The sequence below is a fragment of the Oncorhynchus mykiss genome, chromosome 22 (assembly GCF_013265735.2).
Source record: "Oncorhynchus mykiss isolate Arlee chromosome 22, USDA_OmykA_1.1, whole genome shotgun sequence".
Taxonomy (NCBI): domain Eukaryota; kingdom Metazoa; phylum Chordata; class Actinopteri; order Salmoniformes; family Salmonidae; genus Oncorhynchus; species Oncorhynchus mykiss.
The window spans coordinates 38,351,204-38,367,729 of record NC_048586.1 but is presented as its reverse complement, the minus strand read 5'-3'; the positions used below and the strand labels follow the sequence as shown (position 1 = coordinate 38,367,729).

The following is a 16,526-nucleotide window of genomic DNA, read 5'->3' as shown; positions in this document are numbered from 1 at the left end:
ATAGAGACACACACATCCATACAGACACACACACCCATAGAGACACACATACCCATAGAGACACACACATCCATAGAGACACACACACCCATAGAGACACACACACCCATAGAGACACACACATCCATACAGACACACACACCCATAGAGACACACACACCCATAGAGACACACACATCCATACAGACACACACACCCATAGAGACTCACACACCCATAGAGACACACACACCCATAGAGACACACACACCCATAGAGACACACACACCCATAGAGACACACACACCCATAGAGACACACACACCCATAGAGACACACACACCCATAGAGACACACACACCCATAGAGACACACACACCCATAGAGACACACACACCCATACAGACACACACACCCATAGAGACACACACACCCATACAGACACACACACCCATAGAGACACACACACCCATAGAGACACACACACCCATAGAGACACACACACCCATAGAGACACACACACCCATAGAGACACACACACCCATACAGACACACACAGCCATACAGACACACACACCCATAGAGACACACACACCCATAGAGACACACACACCCATAGAGACACACACACCCATAGAGACACACACACCCATAGAGACACACACACCCATAGAGACACACACACCCATAGAGACACACACACCCATAGAGACACACACACCCATAGAGACACACACACCCATAGAGACTCACACACCCATAGAGACACACACACCCATAGAGACACACACACCCATAGAGACTCACACACCCATAGAGACACACACACCCATAGAGACACACACACCCATAGAGACACACACACCCATAGAGACACACACACCCATAGAGACACACACACCCATAGAGACTCACACACCCATAGAGACACACACACCCATAGAGACACACACACCCATAGAGACACACACACCCATAGAGACACACACACCCATAGAGACACACACATCCATAGAGACACACACACCCATAGAGACACACACACCCATAGAGACACACACACCCATAGAGACACACACACCCATAGAGACACACACACCCATAGAGACACACACACCCATAGAGACACACACATCCATAGAGACACACACACCCATAGAGACACACACACCCATAGAGGCACACACACCCATAGAGACACACACACCCATAGAGACACACACACCCATAGAGACACACACAACCATACAGACACACACACCCATACAGACACACACACCCATACAGACACACACACCCATACCCATAGAGACACACACATCCATAGAGACACACACACCCATAGAGACACACACATCCATAGAGACACACACACCCATAGAGACACACACATCCATAGAGACACACACACCCATAGAGACACACACACCCATAGAGACACACACACCCATAGAGACACACACACCCATAGAGACACACACACCCATAGAGACACACGCACCCATACAGACACACACACCCATACAGACACACACACCCATACAGACACACACACCCATACAGACACACACACCCATAGAGACACACACCCATACAGACACACACACCCATACCCATAGAGACACACACATCCATAGAGACACACACACCCATACAGACACACACACCCATAGAGACACACACACCCATAGAGACACACACACCCATAGAGACACACACACCCATAGAGACACACACACCCATAGAGACACACACACCCATAGAGACACACACACCCATAGAGACACACACACCCATACAGACACACACACCCATAGAGACACACACACCCATAGAGACACACACACCCATAGAGACACACACCCATAGAGACACACACACCCATAGAGACACACACACCCATAGAGACACACACATCCATAGAGACACATACACCCATACAGACACACACACCCATACAGACACACACACCCATAGAGACACACACCCATACAGACACACACACCCATACCCATAGAGACACACACAGCCATACAGACACACACACCCATACAGACACACACACCCATACAGACACACACACCCATACAGACACACACACCCATACCGACACACACACCCATACAGACACACACACCCATAGAGACACACTCACCCATACAGACACACACACCCATACAGACACACACACCCATACAGACACACACACCCATACAGACACACACACCCATAGAGACACACACCCATACAGACACACACACACCCATACCCATAGAGACACACACAGCCATACAGACACACACACCCATACAGACACACACACCCATACAGACACACACACCCATACAGACACACAGACCCATACCGACACACACACCCATACAGACACACACACCCATAGAGACACACTCACCCATACAGACACACACACCCATACAGACACACACACCCATACAGACACACACACCCATAGAGACACACACAGCCATACAGACACACACAGCCATACAGACACACACACCCATACAGACACACACACCCATACAGACACACGCACCCATACAGACACACACACCCATACAGACACACACACCCATAGACACACACACCCATAGAGACACACACACCCATAGAGACACACTCACCCATAGAGACACACACACACACCCATACAGACACACACACCCATACAGACACACACACCCCACAGACACACAGCCCCAACCCCACAGGCACACAGCCCCAACCCCACAGGCACACAGCCCCAACCCCACAGGCACACAGCCCCAACCCCACAGGCACACAGCCCCAACCCCACAGGCACACAGCCCCAACCCCACAGACACACATCCCCAACCCCACAGACAAACAGCCCAAACCCCACAGACACACAGCCCCAACCCATACAGACACACAGCCCCAACCCATACAGACACACAGCCCCAACCCATACAGACACACAGCCCCAACCCCACAGGCACACAGCCCCAACCCCACAGACACACAGCCCCAACCCCACAGACACACAGCCCCAAACCCAGCCCCCTCCCCACAGGCACACAGCCCCAGCCCCCTCACTACAGACACACATCCCCAACCCCAATAATGACACTATGAGACATGGGTGGCTCTGCTCTGCTCTCGCTACAGGTCCACAGGCTAACAGGCATTGTCTGGCTCTGGGTTTCATATTTAATATACACCACATTCTTACACTCTATCCATAATTCAGAAAGATGAATGTTTCACCAGATCACTGAATACTTTTCAGTGAGGCTGCTATTGTTAGTGGGTTTGGTCTGCCTCGTCTCGAGACAGGAACTTAATAACAGTCAGGACATTGGAGAGGCAACACAATGTCCTCTGGGGTGTATCAGCCTCCTCCTTATTGACTTCACTGGGTCTCTACAGTAACAAACATCACATTAACATCACATTAAAGAGGGGAGGAGAGGAGAGGTTGTATCAAATTAACTGAGAGAGAGGTGAAGGGAGCAGAGGTCAGTGTGGCAGGAAGGAAGATACGATTCAACGTTATGCAAAAGAGAAAGCTATCATCTCTGAACCTTATTCACTGTTGCTACACAACTTCCCATTTACTATGATATCCTTCCTGGTGCACGACCACACACTGGGCTAGCTAGCAGACCAGAGGCTCTATTCTGTGTTGTTGTAAAGCCACCAGCCAAGCAATAAGAAGTAAAAAAAATCATCTTAAATACAGGAGGTTAGGAGTCAATTTGTCTCCATGCAGTTTAATGGCTGTTCCTAAAGCTGTAGACATTAGACAGTATATTATAGCAAAATAAAGCTTATGTGTGTTCTTGAACAGAGCTGCAGGTTGGATTTAAAGGTGAAACCGAGCTATAGACCCCCCCCCCAGTGAGCTCCACTGTGTACCCCCCCCCCCCCCCCTCCCCTTTGGTGAGCTCCACTGTGTACCCCCCCCCCCCCCCCCCCCCCCTGTTGGTGAGCTCCACTGTGTACCCCACCCCTGTTGGTGAGCTCCACTGTGCACCCCCCCCCTCTGGTGAGCTCCACTGTGCACCCCACCCCTGTTGGTGAGCTTCACTGTGTACCCCCCCCCCTGTTGGTGAGCTCCACTGTGCACCCCCCCCCTCTGGTGAGCTCCACTGTGCACCCCCCCCTCTGGTGAGCTCCACTGTGTACCCCCCCCCCCCCCCTGTTGGTGAGCTCCACTGTGTACCCCCCCTCTGGTGAGCTCCACTGTGTACCCCCTCCTGTTGGTGAGCTCCACTGTGTACCCCCCCCCCCTGTTGGTGAGCTCCACTGTGCACCCCCCCCCCCTCTGGTGAGCTCCACTGTGTACCCCCCCCCTCTGGTGAGCTCCACTGTGTACCCCCCCCCTCTGGTGAGCTCCACTGTGTACCCCCCCCCACTGTGTGGCCCACGTAAAGTTTCTTGTTAATCATGCCAAGGATAATGTTTTTAATTTATTATTCATTTAGAAATTTCAACCAAACTCGGAATTCCTCTTTAATTGGGTGTGTGTGGGCTGTTTTTTGTTTTTGTTTCATAGTTGGTGGTGTTTTTCTGTTGGTGGGAGAAGAGAGGGAGAGAGACCGCAGCATGAAAACATTGTCTTTGTGGGGACTTATGACAGCGTTAGCAGGGACAGAGAGACTAGGTCTGTAAAAACAATCAGGGGAAGAGGATGGAGATCGTCCCTCGCTTTCAAACACATCTTATGCTTAGTTTTTTTTCCTTTGTCACATTTCTTGGTCCTCCCTCTTGCTCCCAAAATTAGGTCATTCCTATTTCCCTCCCCGCTTATTTGTAGGCAGTAAAAGAAGGTCAGATATGCCTGTGGTCTAAATAAAATACATCCTCTTAGCCTCCCCCAGTCATCTGTGGTGGGTACCTTTTGTAATTCTCTCTCTCTCTCTCTCTCTCTCTCTCTCTCTCTCTCTCGCTCTCTCTCTCTCTCTCTCTGCTCTCTACTCTCGCTCTCTGCTCTCTCTCTCAATTCAATTCAATTCAATTGACATGGTATACATATCTAAAAATAAAAATATTTATATATAAAATATATATAAATAAATGGTGGGACCGACAGCTCTCTCTCTCTCTCTCTCTCTCTCACTCTGCTCTCTCTCTCTCACTCTGCTCTCTCTGCTCTCTAGTATTACCTTCAATTTTAAGAATATCCTTGCTGTTAGATTATCAACTGTAGCTAATATTTTACTTGCTTAGCCTAAGATGTTTAAATAGCTCTCTCTCTCTCTATCTCTCTCATTGGTCACACACATTGGCTGGCAGTGTCCAGGGACTAGTATGTAAATAAGGCTCTGCTCTTTGATACATGGCAGGTGTCATATATGGCTTAGCAGCCTTTTGAATGCACAATACCAGTATGAGAGCACAATACCAGTATGAGAGAACAATAACAGTATGAGAGAACAATACCAGTATGAGAGAACAATACCAGTATGAGAACACAATACCAGTATGAGATGAGAGAACAATACCAGTATGAGAGAACAATGCCAGTATGAGAGAACAATACCAGTATGAGATGAGAGAACAATACCAGTATGAAAGAACAATACCAGTATGAGAGCAGGATACCAGTATGAGAGCACGATACCAGTATGAGAGAACAATACCAACATGAGAGAACAATACCAGTATGAGAGAACAATACCAGTATGAGAGAACAATACCAGTATGAGAGCACAATACCAGTATGAGAGCACAATACCAGTATGAGAGAACAATACCAGTATGAGATGAGAGAACAATATCAGTATGAGAGCACAATACCAGTATGAGAGCACAATACCAGTATGAGAGAACAATACCAGTATGAGATGATAGAACAATATCAGTATGAGAGAACAATACCAGTATGAGAGAACAATACCAGTATGAGAGCACAATACCAGTATGAGAACACAATACCAGTATGAGAACACAATACCAGTATGAGAGCACAATACCAGTATGAGAGAACAATACCAGTATGAGAGAACAATACCAGTATGAGAGAACAATACCAGTAAGAGATGAGAGAACAATATCAGTATGAGAGCACAATACCAGTATGAGAGCACAATACCAGTATGAGAGCACAACACCAGAATGAGAGCACAACACCAGTATGAGAGCACAACACCAGTATGAGAGCACAATACCAGTATGAGAGAACAATACCAGTATGAGAGAACAATACCAGTATGAGAGCACAATACCAGTATGAGAGCACAATACCAGTATGAGAGAACAATACCAGTATGAGATGAGAGAACAATATCAGTATGAGAGCACAATACCAGTATGAGAGCACAATACCAGTATGAGAGAACAATACCAGTATGAGATGATAGAACAATATCAGTATGAGAGAACAATACCAGTATGAGAGAACAATACCAGTATGAGAGCACAATACCAGTATGAGAACACAATACCAGTATGAGAACACAATACCAGTATGAGAGCACAATACCAGTATGAGAGAACAATACCAGTATGAGAGAACAATACCAGTATGAGAGAACAATACCAGTAAGAGATGAGAGAACAATATCAGTATGAGAGCACAATACCAGTATGAGAGCACAATACCAGTATGAGAGCACAACACCAGAATGAGAGCACAACACCAGTATGAGAGCACAACACCAGTATGAGAGCACAATACCAGTATGAGAGAACAATACCAGTATGAGAGAACAATACCAGTATGAGAGAACAATACCAGTATGAGAGAACAATACCAGTATGAGAGCACAATACCAGTATGAGGACACAATACCAGTATGAGAACACAATACCAGTATGAGAACACAATACCAGTATGAGAGTACAATACCAGTATGAGAGTACAATACCAGTATGAGAACACAATACCAGTATGAGAGCACAATACCAGTATGAGAGAACAATACCAGTATGAGATGAGAGAACAATACCAGTATGAGAGAACAATACCAGTATGAGATGAGAGAACAATATCAGTATGAGAGCACAATACCAGTATGAGAGCACAATACCAGTATGAGAGAACAATACCAGTATGAGATGATAGAACAATATCAGTATGAGAGAACAATACCAGTATAAGAGAACAATACCAGTATGAGAGCACAATACCAGTATGAGAACACAATACCAGTATGAGAACACAATACCAGTATGAGAGCACAATACCAGTACGAGAGAACAATACCAGTATGAGAGAACAATACCAGTATGAGAACACAATACCAGTATGAGAGCACAACACCAGTATGAGAGCACAATATCAGTATGAGAGCACAATACCAGTATGAGAGCACAATACCAGTATGAGAGAACAATACCAGTATGAGAGAACAGTACCAGTATGAGAGCACAATACCAGTATGAGAACACAATACCAGTATGAGAGAACAATACCAGTATGAGAGAACAATACCAGTATGAGAGAACAATACCAGTATGAGAGAACAATACCAGTATGAGAGAACAATACCAGTATGAGAGCTTTGGCAGACCAATATTAGTGATCCCAGGACACTGCACTGATGCATCCAGCAATGCACGTATGAACCCGACTCATGAACACACACACACACACACACACACACACACACACACACACACACACACACACACACACACACACACACACACACACACACACACACACACACACACACACACACACACACACACACAACAAATGTCACTCCTGACTGACTATGTGAGTGGCGTGGCTAGAGGAGAGAGAGGGAGACAGAGAGGAAGACAAAGAGGGAGACAGAGAAGGAGACAGAGAGGGAGACAGAGAATGAGAGGAGACAAAGAGGGAGACAGAGAGGAAGACAAAGAGGGAGACAGAGAGTGAGACAGAGAGTGAGACAAAGAGGGAGAGAGAGGGAGACAGAGGAAGACAGAGGGAGACAGAGAAGGAGACAGAGAGGGAGACAGAGAAGGAGAGAGAGACACCACCCCACCACCCTACAATCCCACCAGATAGTGATCATTTTGCTGGTATTGAGAGGGAGACGGGGAGTGAGACGGAGAGTGAGACAAAGAGGGAGAGAGAGGGAGACAGAGAAGGAGACAGAGAGGGAGACAGAGAGGGAGAGGGAGACAGAGAGGAGACAAAGAGGGAGACAGAGAAGGAGACAGAGAGGGAGAGAGAGACGGAGAGAGAGACACCACCCCACCACCCTACAATCCCACCAGATAGCCAGATAGTGATAATTTTGCGCAAAAACAAAAGAGTTAGACAGGCCTTCTAGGCAGAACATAACGAAGAAACCACTGTTCATGATTCCACTTGTTCTCAAAGAGGCCGGCGCGATTAGAACTCAGATCATGAATACAAGCATTCTGAACACTGGGTGTAATATTTACATGTTGACTGTTGACCCTTTATTGTGTACTATTTGTGTGTATATATATATATTAGTATTTCATTTTTTGATGAGAAACATGACCAGAGTCCGGACCTCGGTGTTCTCATATTTAAGGCCACGATCACATGGTTTATCCACCTCTGTTACTGCCAACAAAGTTGACTACAAATACAAAGTTGCCAATGTATTTGCAGTTGATACAAACAAGCGACTTGTAAAAATGAAAACCGAGATGTCTGCATTAAAATGTAAATACAGTAGGCTATATGCCTATGTAAATCATATTGAGATACATTTCATGTTCAATCCATTGAGTTCTATTTTTCTACTGTCTGTAATTTGTCTTGATATACACTGAGTGTACAAAACATTAGGAACACCTGCTCTTTCCATGACTCAGACTGACCAGGTGAATCCAACTGAAAGCTATGATCCCTTATCCCTTATGATCAATCAGTGTAGATGAAGGGGAGGAGAAAGATTACATAAGGATTTTTAAGCCTTGAGACAATTGAGACATTGATTGTGTATGTGTGCCTTTCAGAGGGTGAATGAACCACACAAACAATTTAAGTGCCTTTGAGCAGGGAAGGGTAGTAGGTGCCAGGCGTACCGGTTTGTGTCATGAACTGCAATGCTGCTGGGTTTTTCACGCTCAACAGTTTCCTGTGTGTATCAAGAATGGTCCACCACCCAAAGGACATCTAGTCAACTTGACACAACTGTGGGAAGCATTGGGGTCAACATGGGCCAGCATCTGGAAGGCATCTGGAAGGCTTTTCAACTCAATATTAGGAAGGTGTTCCTAATGTTTGGTATACTCAGTGTATTTCATGATGTGTAAACTAACATGTCAGCACTGATGTGCCAAATGTTGATTTAATTCATTATTATAGGGTAAGCATTAGAATAAGCCGCCTCAATATTTGCAACCATAGGTGATACAATCTTTCTTGGAGCTGATCCATCGTCAGTATTGTGGAATAATTCTAATGATAAGAGAAAGCTTTCCTTCAATCCTATCAGTATTGACACATGCCTCAATGACACACTTAGCAAATGTTGGAAAGGCGTATTGTTAAAACACTCCTAAGCCGAAATTCAATCGCTATCGGAAAACCTGACCCTGGTCAATTTATCCCTCTCTCTCTCGCTCTCTCTCCCCCCCCCCCTCTTCCTCCCCCCTCTCTCTCTCTCTCTCTCTCTCTCCCCCTTCTCTCTCTCTCTCTCTCTCTCTCTCTCCCTCCCCCTTCTCTTCTCTCTCTCTCTCTCTCTCCTCTCTCTCTCCCCCCTCTTCCTCCTCTCTTACCCTGCTAGGCCCTTACCCTCTGGCATTAGCTCCCCCTGGTGGTTGGAGGGGGATGGAGCGCGGTGGTGGGGAGAGCCCCCGTATGCAGGACAGTCCTGAGCGGGAGCGACGGGGGGGCAGCCCGGACCTCAGCGGACCACCGCCAGGGAAGATGGGGCGTCTGGAGCGCAACGGGAGCCCCACTGGGCCATGTCTCCTACACCACAACGGCAACCCACACGGACCCCTGGGAGGTATGATACCCCAAAACACACCCACAGATAGATGCTGCTCTACACCAATCCAAGGCTTTGAAATCCGTAATGGGGTGTGTGCAAGTGAGGAGAATCAGGATGCAGTCACACTCACAGTAGAGGCCTTCACAGGTCCTAAAAATTGGACCGAACCCGATATGCATAAATTAATTAGTACAATATAGAGAACCGTTCCGAATGGACCCGAGGACAACTAGACCCGTTCCATATAGACCTGGTTAGATCCAGAACCATTCCAATCCAATCTTTCCTGACTGCATCAAACTGGGAAAAGTTAGATAAGCTAGCTAGATAGCTAGGAGGGAGGGAAGCAGTAGAAAAGTTAGATAAGCTAGCTAGATAGCTAGGAGGGAGGGAAGCAGTAGAAAAGTTAGATAAGCTAGCTAGATAGCTAGGAGGGAGGAAAGCAGTAGAAAAGTTAGATAAGCTAGCTAGATAGCTAGGAGGGAGGGAAGCAGTAGAAAAGTTAGATAAGCTAGCTAGATAGCTAGGCTAACTGAGGCTGCATGCACTTTCTCATCCTACAGTTAGAAACAACAACTAAATTCAGAATATTAAGTAACAGCCTACCTGTTGTCTCTTGGTCATTGAAGCCTGTCCTTCTCCTTTAACTTTGAATTCCGTCATTTTAATTCCATCTTCCATTGATTAGCTATCTCCTAACTTTTGCCACAAGGAGGCTCTAGGACTGTAGCCTATTGCCACTTTGATGACTTCTGATTGGCCAACAACAACAACATGCTACACGCGCCACTCTGATGAAAAGTAAAGAGCAGTAGCATAAATTCTATAATTTGTCTCTCTCTCTACTGCAGCAGTCGCGTTTGGATCTATATGGGTCCTTCTGGACAAGTCAGTTGAAATTACACATACCCGAGACCTGCGACAATCAGAGCTGACCCATTTAGAATTCTGGTTCTGGTTCTGGATCGGGTCTCGGGTATTCTCTAACTCAAAGCCCTGAAAGCTCTTTCTTTGTCTCTGTCTTACTCTCTCTCTCTCTGACCCTGACCCCCTGGTAACTGGGGCCAGAACTGGAGTTCTGGCCGTAATCGTACTGCACAATGCCATGCACTCTAGAGTTCACAATGCCATGCACTCTAGAGTTCACAATGCCATGCACTCTAGAGTTCACAATGCCATGCACTCTAGAGTTCACAATGCCATGCACTCTAGAGTTCACAATGCCATGCACTCTAGAGTTCATGAGGCTCATTGCAGTATTTTATAGGACTGTATAATAGGATGAATTCCATCCTATACTGTGATGTGTAGATCTAGGCCGCTCCGTAAGAGTGGGAACTATAGAACACTGAGGTTACTGAATAAAGTAGCGCTGTATGAAGCTGATTTATATTCCTCTCTAGGTTATCGATCGCTCCGCAAACATAAGGTTCTGAATGTATGAGTGGGAATATCCTGTACACACACACACACACACACACACACACACACACACACACACACACACACACACACACACACACACACACACACTAGAGTATATTAGAGAACAGACAGGAAACTTTTAGATGAGCATGAGGGGTTAAAGAGAGGATAATGGTATCGGCTGTATACTGACGTCTTCTGTTTGCCATTGTAATAACTATTGACCAAGCTATGTTAGAGCTGCAATCAGATTTTTGTTACATTACAGAAAGCCCTTGTTGATTTAAAACTTGTACTTAATGCGATAAAAACTAAATATATGTTGTTAATCAAATTGGCAGAAAAATGTCTGATGGCTTCATATTCACTCATTGGATGGTTCTCTCATTGGATGGTTCTCTCATTGGATGGTTCTCTCATTGAGCGGGCTCCCACCTGTAAATATCTGTCCGTTTGATTTGATAAAGATCTAACGCTTAAAAAACATACCGATGAGCAAGTTCAAAGCTAAGATTTAAAGTTGATTTTTTACAATAGATCATGTCTCTCCATAAACAGCAGGAAGCAGATTGTACAGTTGTGGCCAAAAGTTTTGAGAATGACACAAATATTAATTTTCACAAAGTCTGCTGCCTCAGTTTGTATGATGGCTAATTTGCATATACTCCAGAATGTTATGAAGAGTGATCAGATGAATTGCAATTAATTGCAAAGTCCCTCTTTGCTCCCCAAAAAAACATTTCCACTGCATTTCAGCCCTGTCACAAAAGGACCAGCTGACATCATGTCAGTGATTCTCTCGTTAACACAGGTGTGAGTGTTGACGAGGACAAGGCTGGAGATCACTCTGTCATGCTGATTGAGTTTGAATAACAGACTGGAAGCTTCAAAAGGAGGGTGGTGCTTGGAATCATTGTTCTTCCTCTCTCAACCATGGTTACCTGCAATCAAACACGTGCCGTCATCATTGCTTTGCACAAAAAGGGCTTCACAGGCAAGGATATTGCTGCCAGTAAGATTGCACCTAAATCAACCATTTATTGGATCATCGAGAACTTCAAGGAGAGCGGTTCAATTGTTGTGAAGAAGGCTTCAGGGTGCCCAAGAAAGTCCTGCAAGCGCCAGGACCGTCTCCTAAAGTTGATTCAGCTGCGGGATCGGGGCACCACCAGTACAGAGCTTGCTCAGGAATGGCAGCAGGCAGATGTGAGTGCATCTGCATGCACAGTGAGGTGAAGACTTTTGTAGGATGGCCTGGTGTCAAGAATGGCAGCAAACAAGCCACTTCTCACCAGGAAAAACATAAGGGACAGACTGATATTCTGCAAAAGGTACAGGGATTGGACTGCTGAGGACTGGGGTAAAGTCATTTTCTCTCAAAACATCAATATTTTGGGTCCATAGCCAGGAAACTCCCCAGACCTTAATCGCATTGAACTTGTGGTCAATCCTCAAGAGGTGGGTGGACAAACAAAACCCCACAAATTCTGACAAACTCCAAGCATTGATGCAAGAATGGGCTGCCATCAGTCAGGATGTGGCCCAGAAGTTAATTGACAGCATGTCAGGGCGGATTGCAGAGGTCTTGAAAAAGAAGGCCCAACACTGCAAATATTGACTCTTTGCATCAACTTCATGTAATTGTCAATAAAAGCCTTTGACACTTATGAAATGCTTGTAATTATACTTGACACTGAAGCGGCAAACTTTGTGGAAATTAAAATTTGTGTCATTCTCAAAACTGTTGGCCACGACTGTACAGTCAACTTTCCTGCCAGATCTTGACTATGGTGACACCATTTATCAAAATGCAGCAGCCACTACTCTTGAACCATTGGATGCTGTCTAACATAGCCCCCCCTCCGCTTTATTATACAGTAGGAGACAGTTTTAATACCCATCACTACATCCTGTATCAGTCCCGTAAATCCCTTCCTTACTCACATGTTGTTTACAAAGCTCTGCTCCACAAGCTTCCAACAGACATACAAATCAAATCAAATTTTATTGGTCACATACACATGGTTAGCAATGTTAATGTGAGTGTAGCGAAACGCTTGTGCTTCTAGTTCCGACAGGGCAGTAATATCAACAAGTAATCTAACAATTTCCCAACAACTACCTAATACACACAAGTGTAAAGGTATGGAATAAGAATATGTACATATAAATATATGGTTGTCCTTGTTGATCTTTTTGGCCTTCCTGTGACATCGGGTGGTGTATGTGTCCTGGAGGGCAGATAGTTTGCCCCTGGTGATACGTTGTGCAGACCTCACCACCCTCTGGAGAGCCTTGCGGTTGATGGCGGGGAAGTTGTCGTACCAGGCGGTGATACAGCCCAAAAGGATGCTCTCAATTGTGCATCTGTAAAAGTTTATTAGGGTTTTAGGTGCCAAGCCATATTTCTTCAGCCTCCTGAGGTTGTGTGGGTGGACCATTTCAGTTTGCACGTGATGTGTATGCCGAGGAACTTAAATGTTCCACCTTCTCCACTACTGTCCCGTCGATGTGGATAGGGGGGTGCTCCCTCTGCTGTTTCCTGAAGTCCACGATCATGTCCTTGTTGACGTTGAGTGAGAGGTTGTTTTTCTGACACCACACTCCGAGTGCCCTCACCTACTACCCTGTAGGCTTTCTCGTCGTTGTTGGTAATCAAGCCCACTACTGTTGTGTCGTCTGCAAACTTGATGATTGAGTTGGAGGCATGGTTGGCCACGCAGTCATGGGTGAACAGGGAGTACAGGAGGGGGCTGAGCACGCACCCTTGTGGGGCCCCGGTGTTGAGGATCAGCGAAGTGAAGATGTTGTTTCCTACCTTCACCACCTGGGGGTGGCCCGTCAGAAAGTCCAGGTCCCAATTGCACAGGGCGGGGTTGAGACCCAGGGCCTGAAGCTTAATGATGAGCTTGGAGGGTACTATCCCCCACGATCCCCCACAGCTTTCTTACTTAGGTATTCCTCTTGTCCAGATGGGATAGGGCAGTGTGCAGTGTGATGGTGATTTTATCGTCTGTGGACCTGTTGGGGCGGTCTGCAAACTGAGGTGGGTCTAGGGTCTCAAAGCACTTCATTCAACATTCAACACCATAGTACCCTCCAAGCTCATCATTAAGCTTCAGGCCCTGGTTCTCAACCCCGCCCTGTGCAATTGGGTCCTGGACTTCATGATGACAGAAGTGAGTGCGATAGTCATTTAGTTCAGTTATCTTTGCCTTCTTTGGTACAGGAACAAATGTGGCCATCTTGAAGCATGTGGGGACAGCAGACTGGGATAGGGAGCGATTGAATATGTCCGTAAACATACCAGCCAGATGATCTGCGCATGCTCTGAGGAGGCCAGAAGCCTTGCGAGGATTAACACGTTTAATGGTCGAATGGCTCCATCTATCCACGGTTTCTGGTTAGGGTAGGTTTTAATAGTCACATTGGGTACAACATCTCCTATACACTTCCTTATAAACTCACTCACCGAGTCAGCGTATATAGATCAATGTTATTCTCTGAGGCTGCCTTGGAACATTTCCCAGTCCCGTGATCAAAACAATCTTGAAGTGTGGATTCCGATTGGTCAGATCAGCGTTGAATGGTTCTAATCACCGGTACGTCATGTTTGAGTTTCTGCCTATAAGACTGTAGGAGCAAGACATCCCTCACTTCCTTGTTGAATTATAACAATATGAGATACCAAACTCATTTGCAGGGTTAACTCTTGAGGTCCCGCTTGTCCCCACAAAGTTTTAATGCACCACAGTTATGGAATACATTACAAAACAAATTCCACCTGGATTCCCTGGTGCCGATAATGTAACGCTCGTCGGAAGAAGTGGACCAAGGTGCAGCATGGTACGTGTTCATGATTCTTTATTTAATCGGCCGTCACGTTCTGAAGGCTACACAGAGCTAACAAAAAAACAACATCCCACAACCTAAGGTGGCAAAACAGGCTGCCTAAGTATGATTCCCAATCAGAGACAACGATAGACAGCTGTCCCTGATTGAGAACCATACCGGCCAAAACATAGAAACACAAAACATAGAAATAAAGAACATAGAATGCCCACCCAAATCACACCCTGACCAAACCAAATAGAGACATAAAAAGGCTCTCTAAGGTCAGGGCGTGACAGATAGGGCAGTTTAAAACTCTGTTGTTAAATAAGTAATGTATTTTTTGCTGTCTTGATGTAATTGTTGTCCTCAGGGCACCATTGTAAATGAGACAATGGTCTCAATTAGGTTCCACTGAATAAATAAAAGTTTATAAATAAAGTGAAATAATATAAAGGGAAAAGGGGGTGATGGGGAGAAGTGATAAGGGAAGAGGGAAGAGGTGATGGGAGACGGGGAGAGGGGAGAGGGAAGAGGGAAGAGGTGATGGGAGACGGGGAGAGGGGAGAGGGGAGAGGGAAGAGGGAAGAGGGAAGAGGGAAGAGGGAAGAGGGGATGGGGGAGAGGGGGAGAGGGGAGAGGGGGAGAGGGGAGAGGGGAGAGGGGAGGGGGAGAGGTGATGGGGAGAGGGAAGAGGGAAGAGGGGAGAGGGGAGAGGGAAGAGGGAAGAGGGAAGAGGGGAGAGGGAAGAGGGGAGAGGGGAGAGGGAAGAGGGAAGAGGGAAGAGGGGAGAGGGAAGAGGGAAGAGGGAAGAGGGGAGAGGGGAGAGGGAAGAGGGGAGAGGGAAGAGGGGAGAGGGATGAGGGGAGAGGGGAGAGGGAAGAGGGAAGAGGGAAGAGGTGATGGGAGACGGGGAGAGGGGAGAGGGAAGAGGGGAGAGGGAAGAGGGGAGAGGGGAGAGGGAAGAGGGGAGAGGGGAGGGGGGGAGAGGGGAGAGGGGAGAGGGGAGAGGGAAGAGGGGGAGAGGGGGAGAGGTGATGGGGAGAGGGAAGAGGGAAGAGGGGAGAGGGAAGAGGGGAGAGGGAAGAGGGGAGAGGGGAGAGGGGGAGAGGGGAGAGGGGGAGAGGGGAGAGGGAAGAGGGAAGAGGGAAGAGGGGAGAGGGGAGAGGGAAGAGGGGAGAGGGGAGAGGGGAGAGGGAAGAGGGGAGAGGGGAGAGGTGATGGGGAGAGGTGATGGGGAGAGGGAAGAGGGAAGAGGGGAGAGGGGAGAGGGAAGAGGGGAGAGGGAAGAGGGGAGAGGGGAGAGGGGAGAGGGGAGAGGGAAGAGGGGAGAGGGGAGAGGGGAGAGGGGGAGAGGTGATGGGGAGAGGGAAGAGGGAAGAGGGGAGAGGGAAG

At 46.9% G+C, this 16,526-nt stretch overlaps 1 protein-coding gene across 4 annotated transcripts in view; it reads left to right on the top strand.

Moving 5' to 3' along the window:
- LOC110502144 (DNA-binding protein SATB2) overlaps nucleotides 1–16,526 on the top strand; it is a 78,582-nt gene that overhangs the window by 15,320 nt on the left and 46,736 nt on the right. For all 4 annotated transcript variants that reach the window (XM_036959272.1, XM_036959271.1, XM_036959270.1 and 1 more), the window contains exon 2: nucleotides 9,666–9,890. In XM_036959272.1, coding sequence (XP_036815167.1) covers nucleotides 9,710–9,890 — 181 coding nt within the window. In that variant the 5' untranslated portion in view covers nucleotides 9,666–9,709. The remainder of the gene's footprint in view (nucleotides 1–9,665; nucleotides 9,891–16,526) is intronic.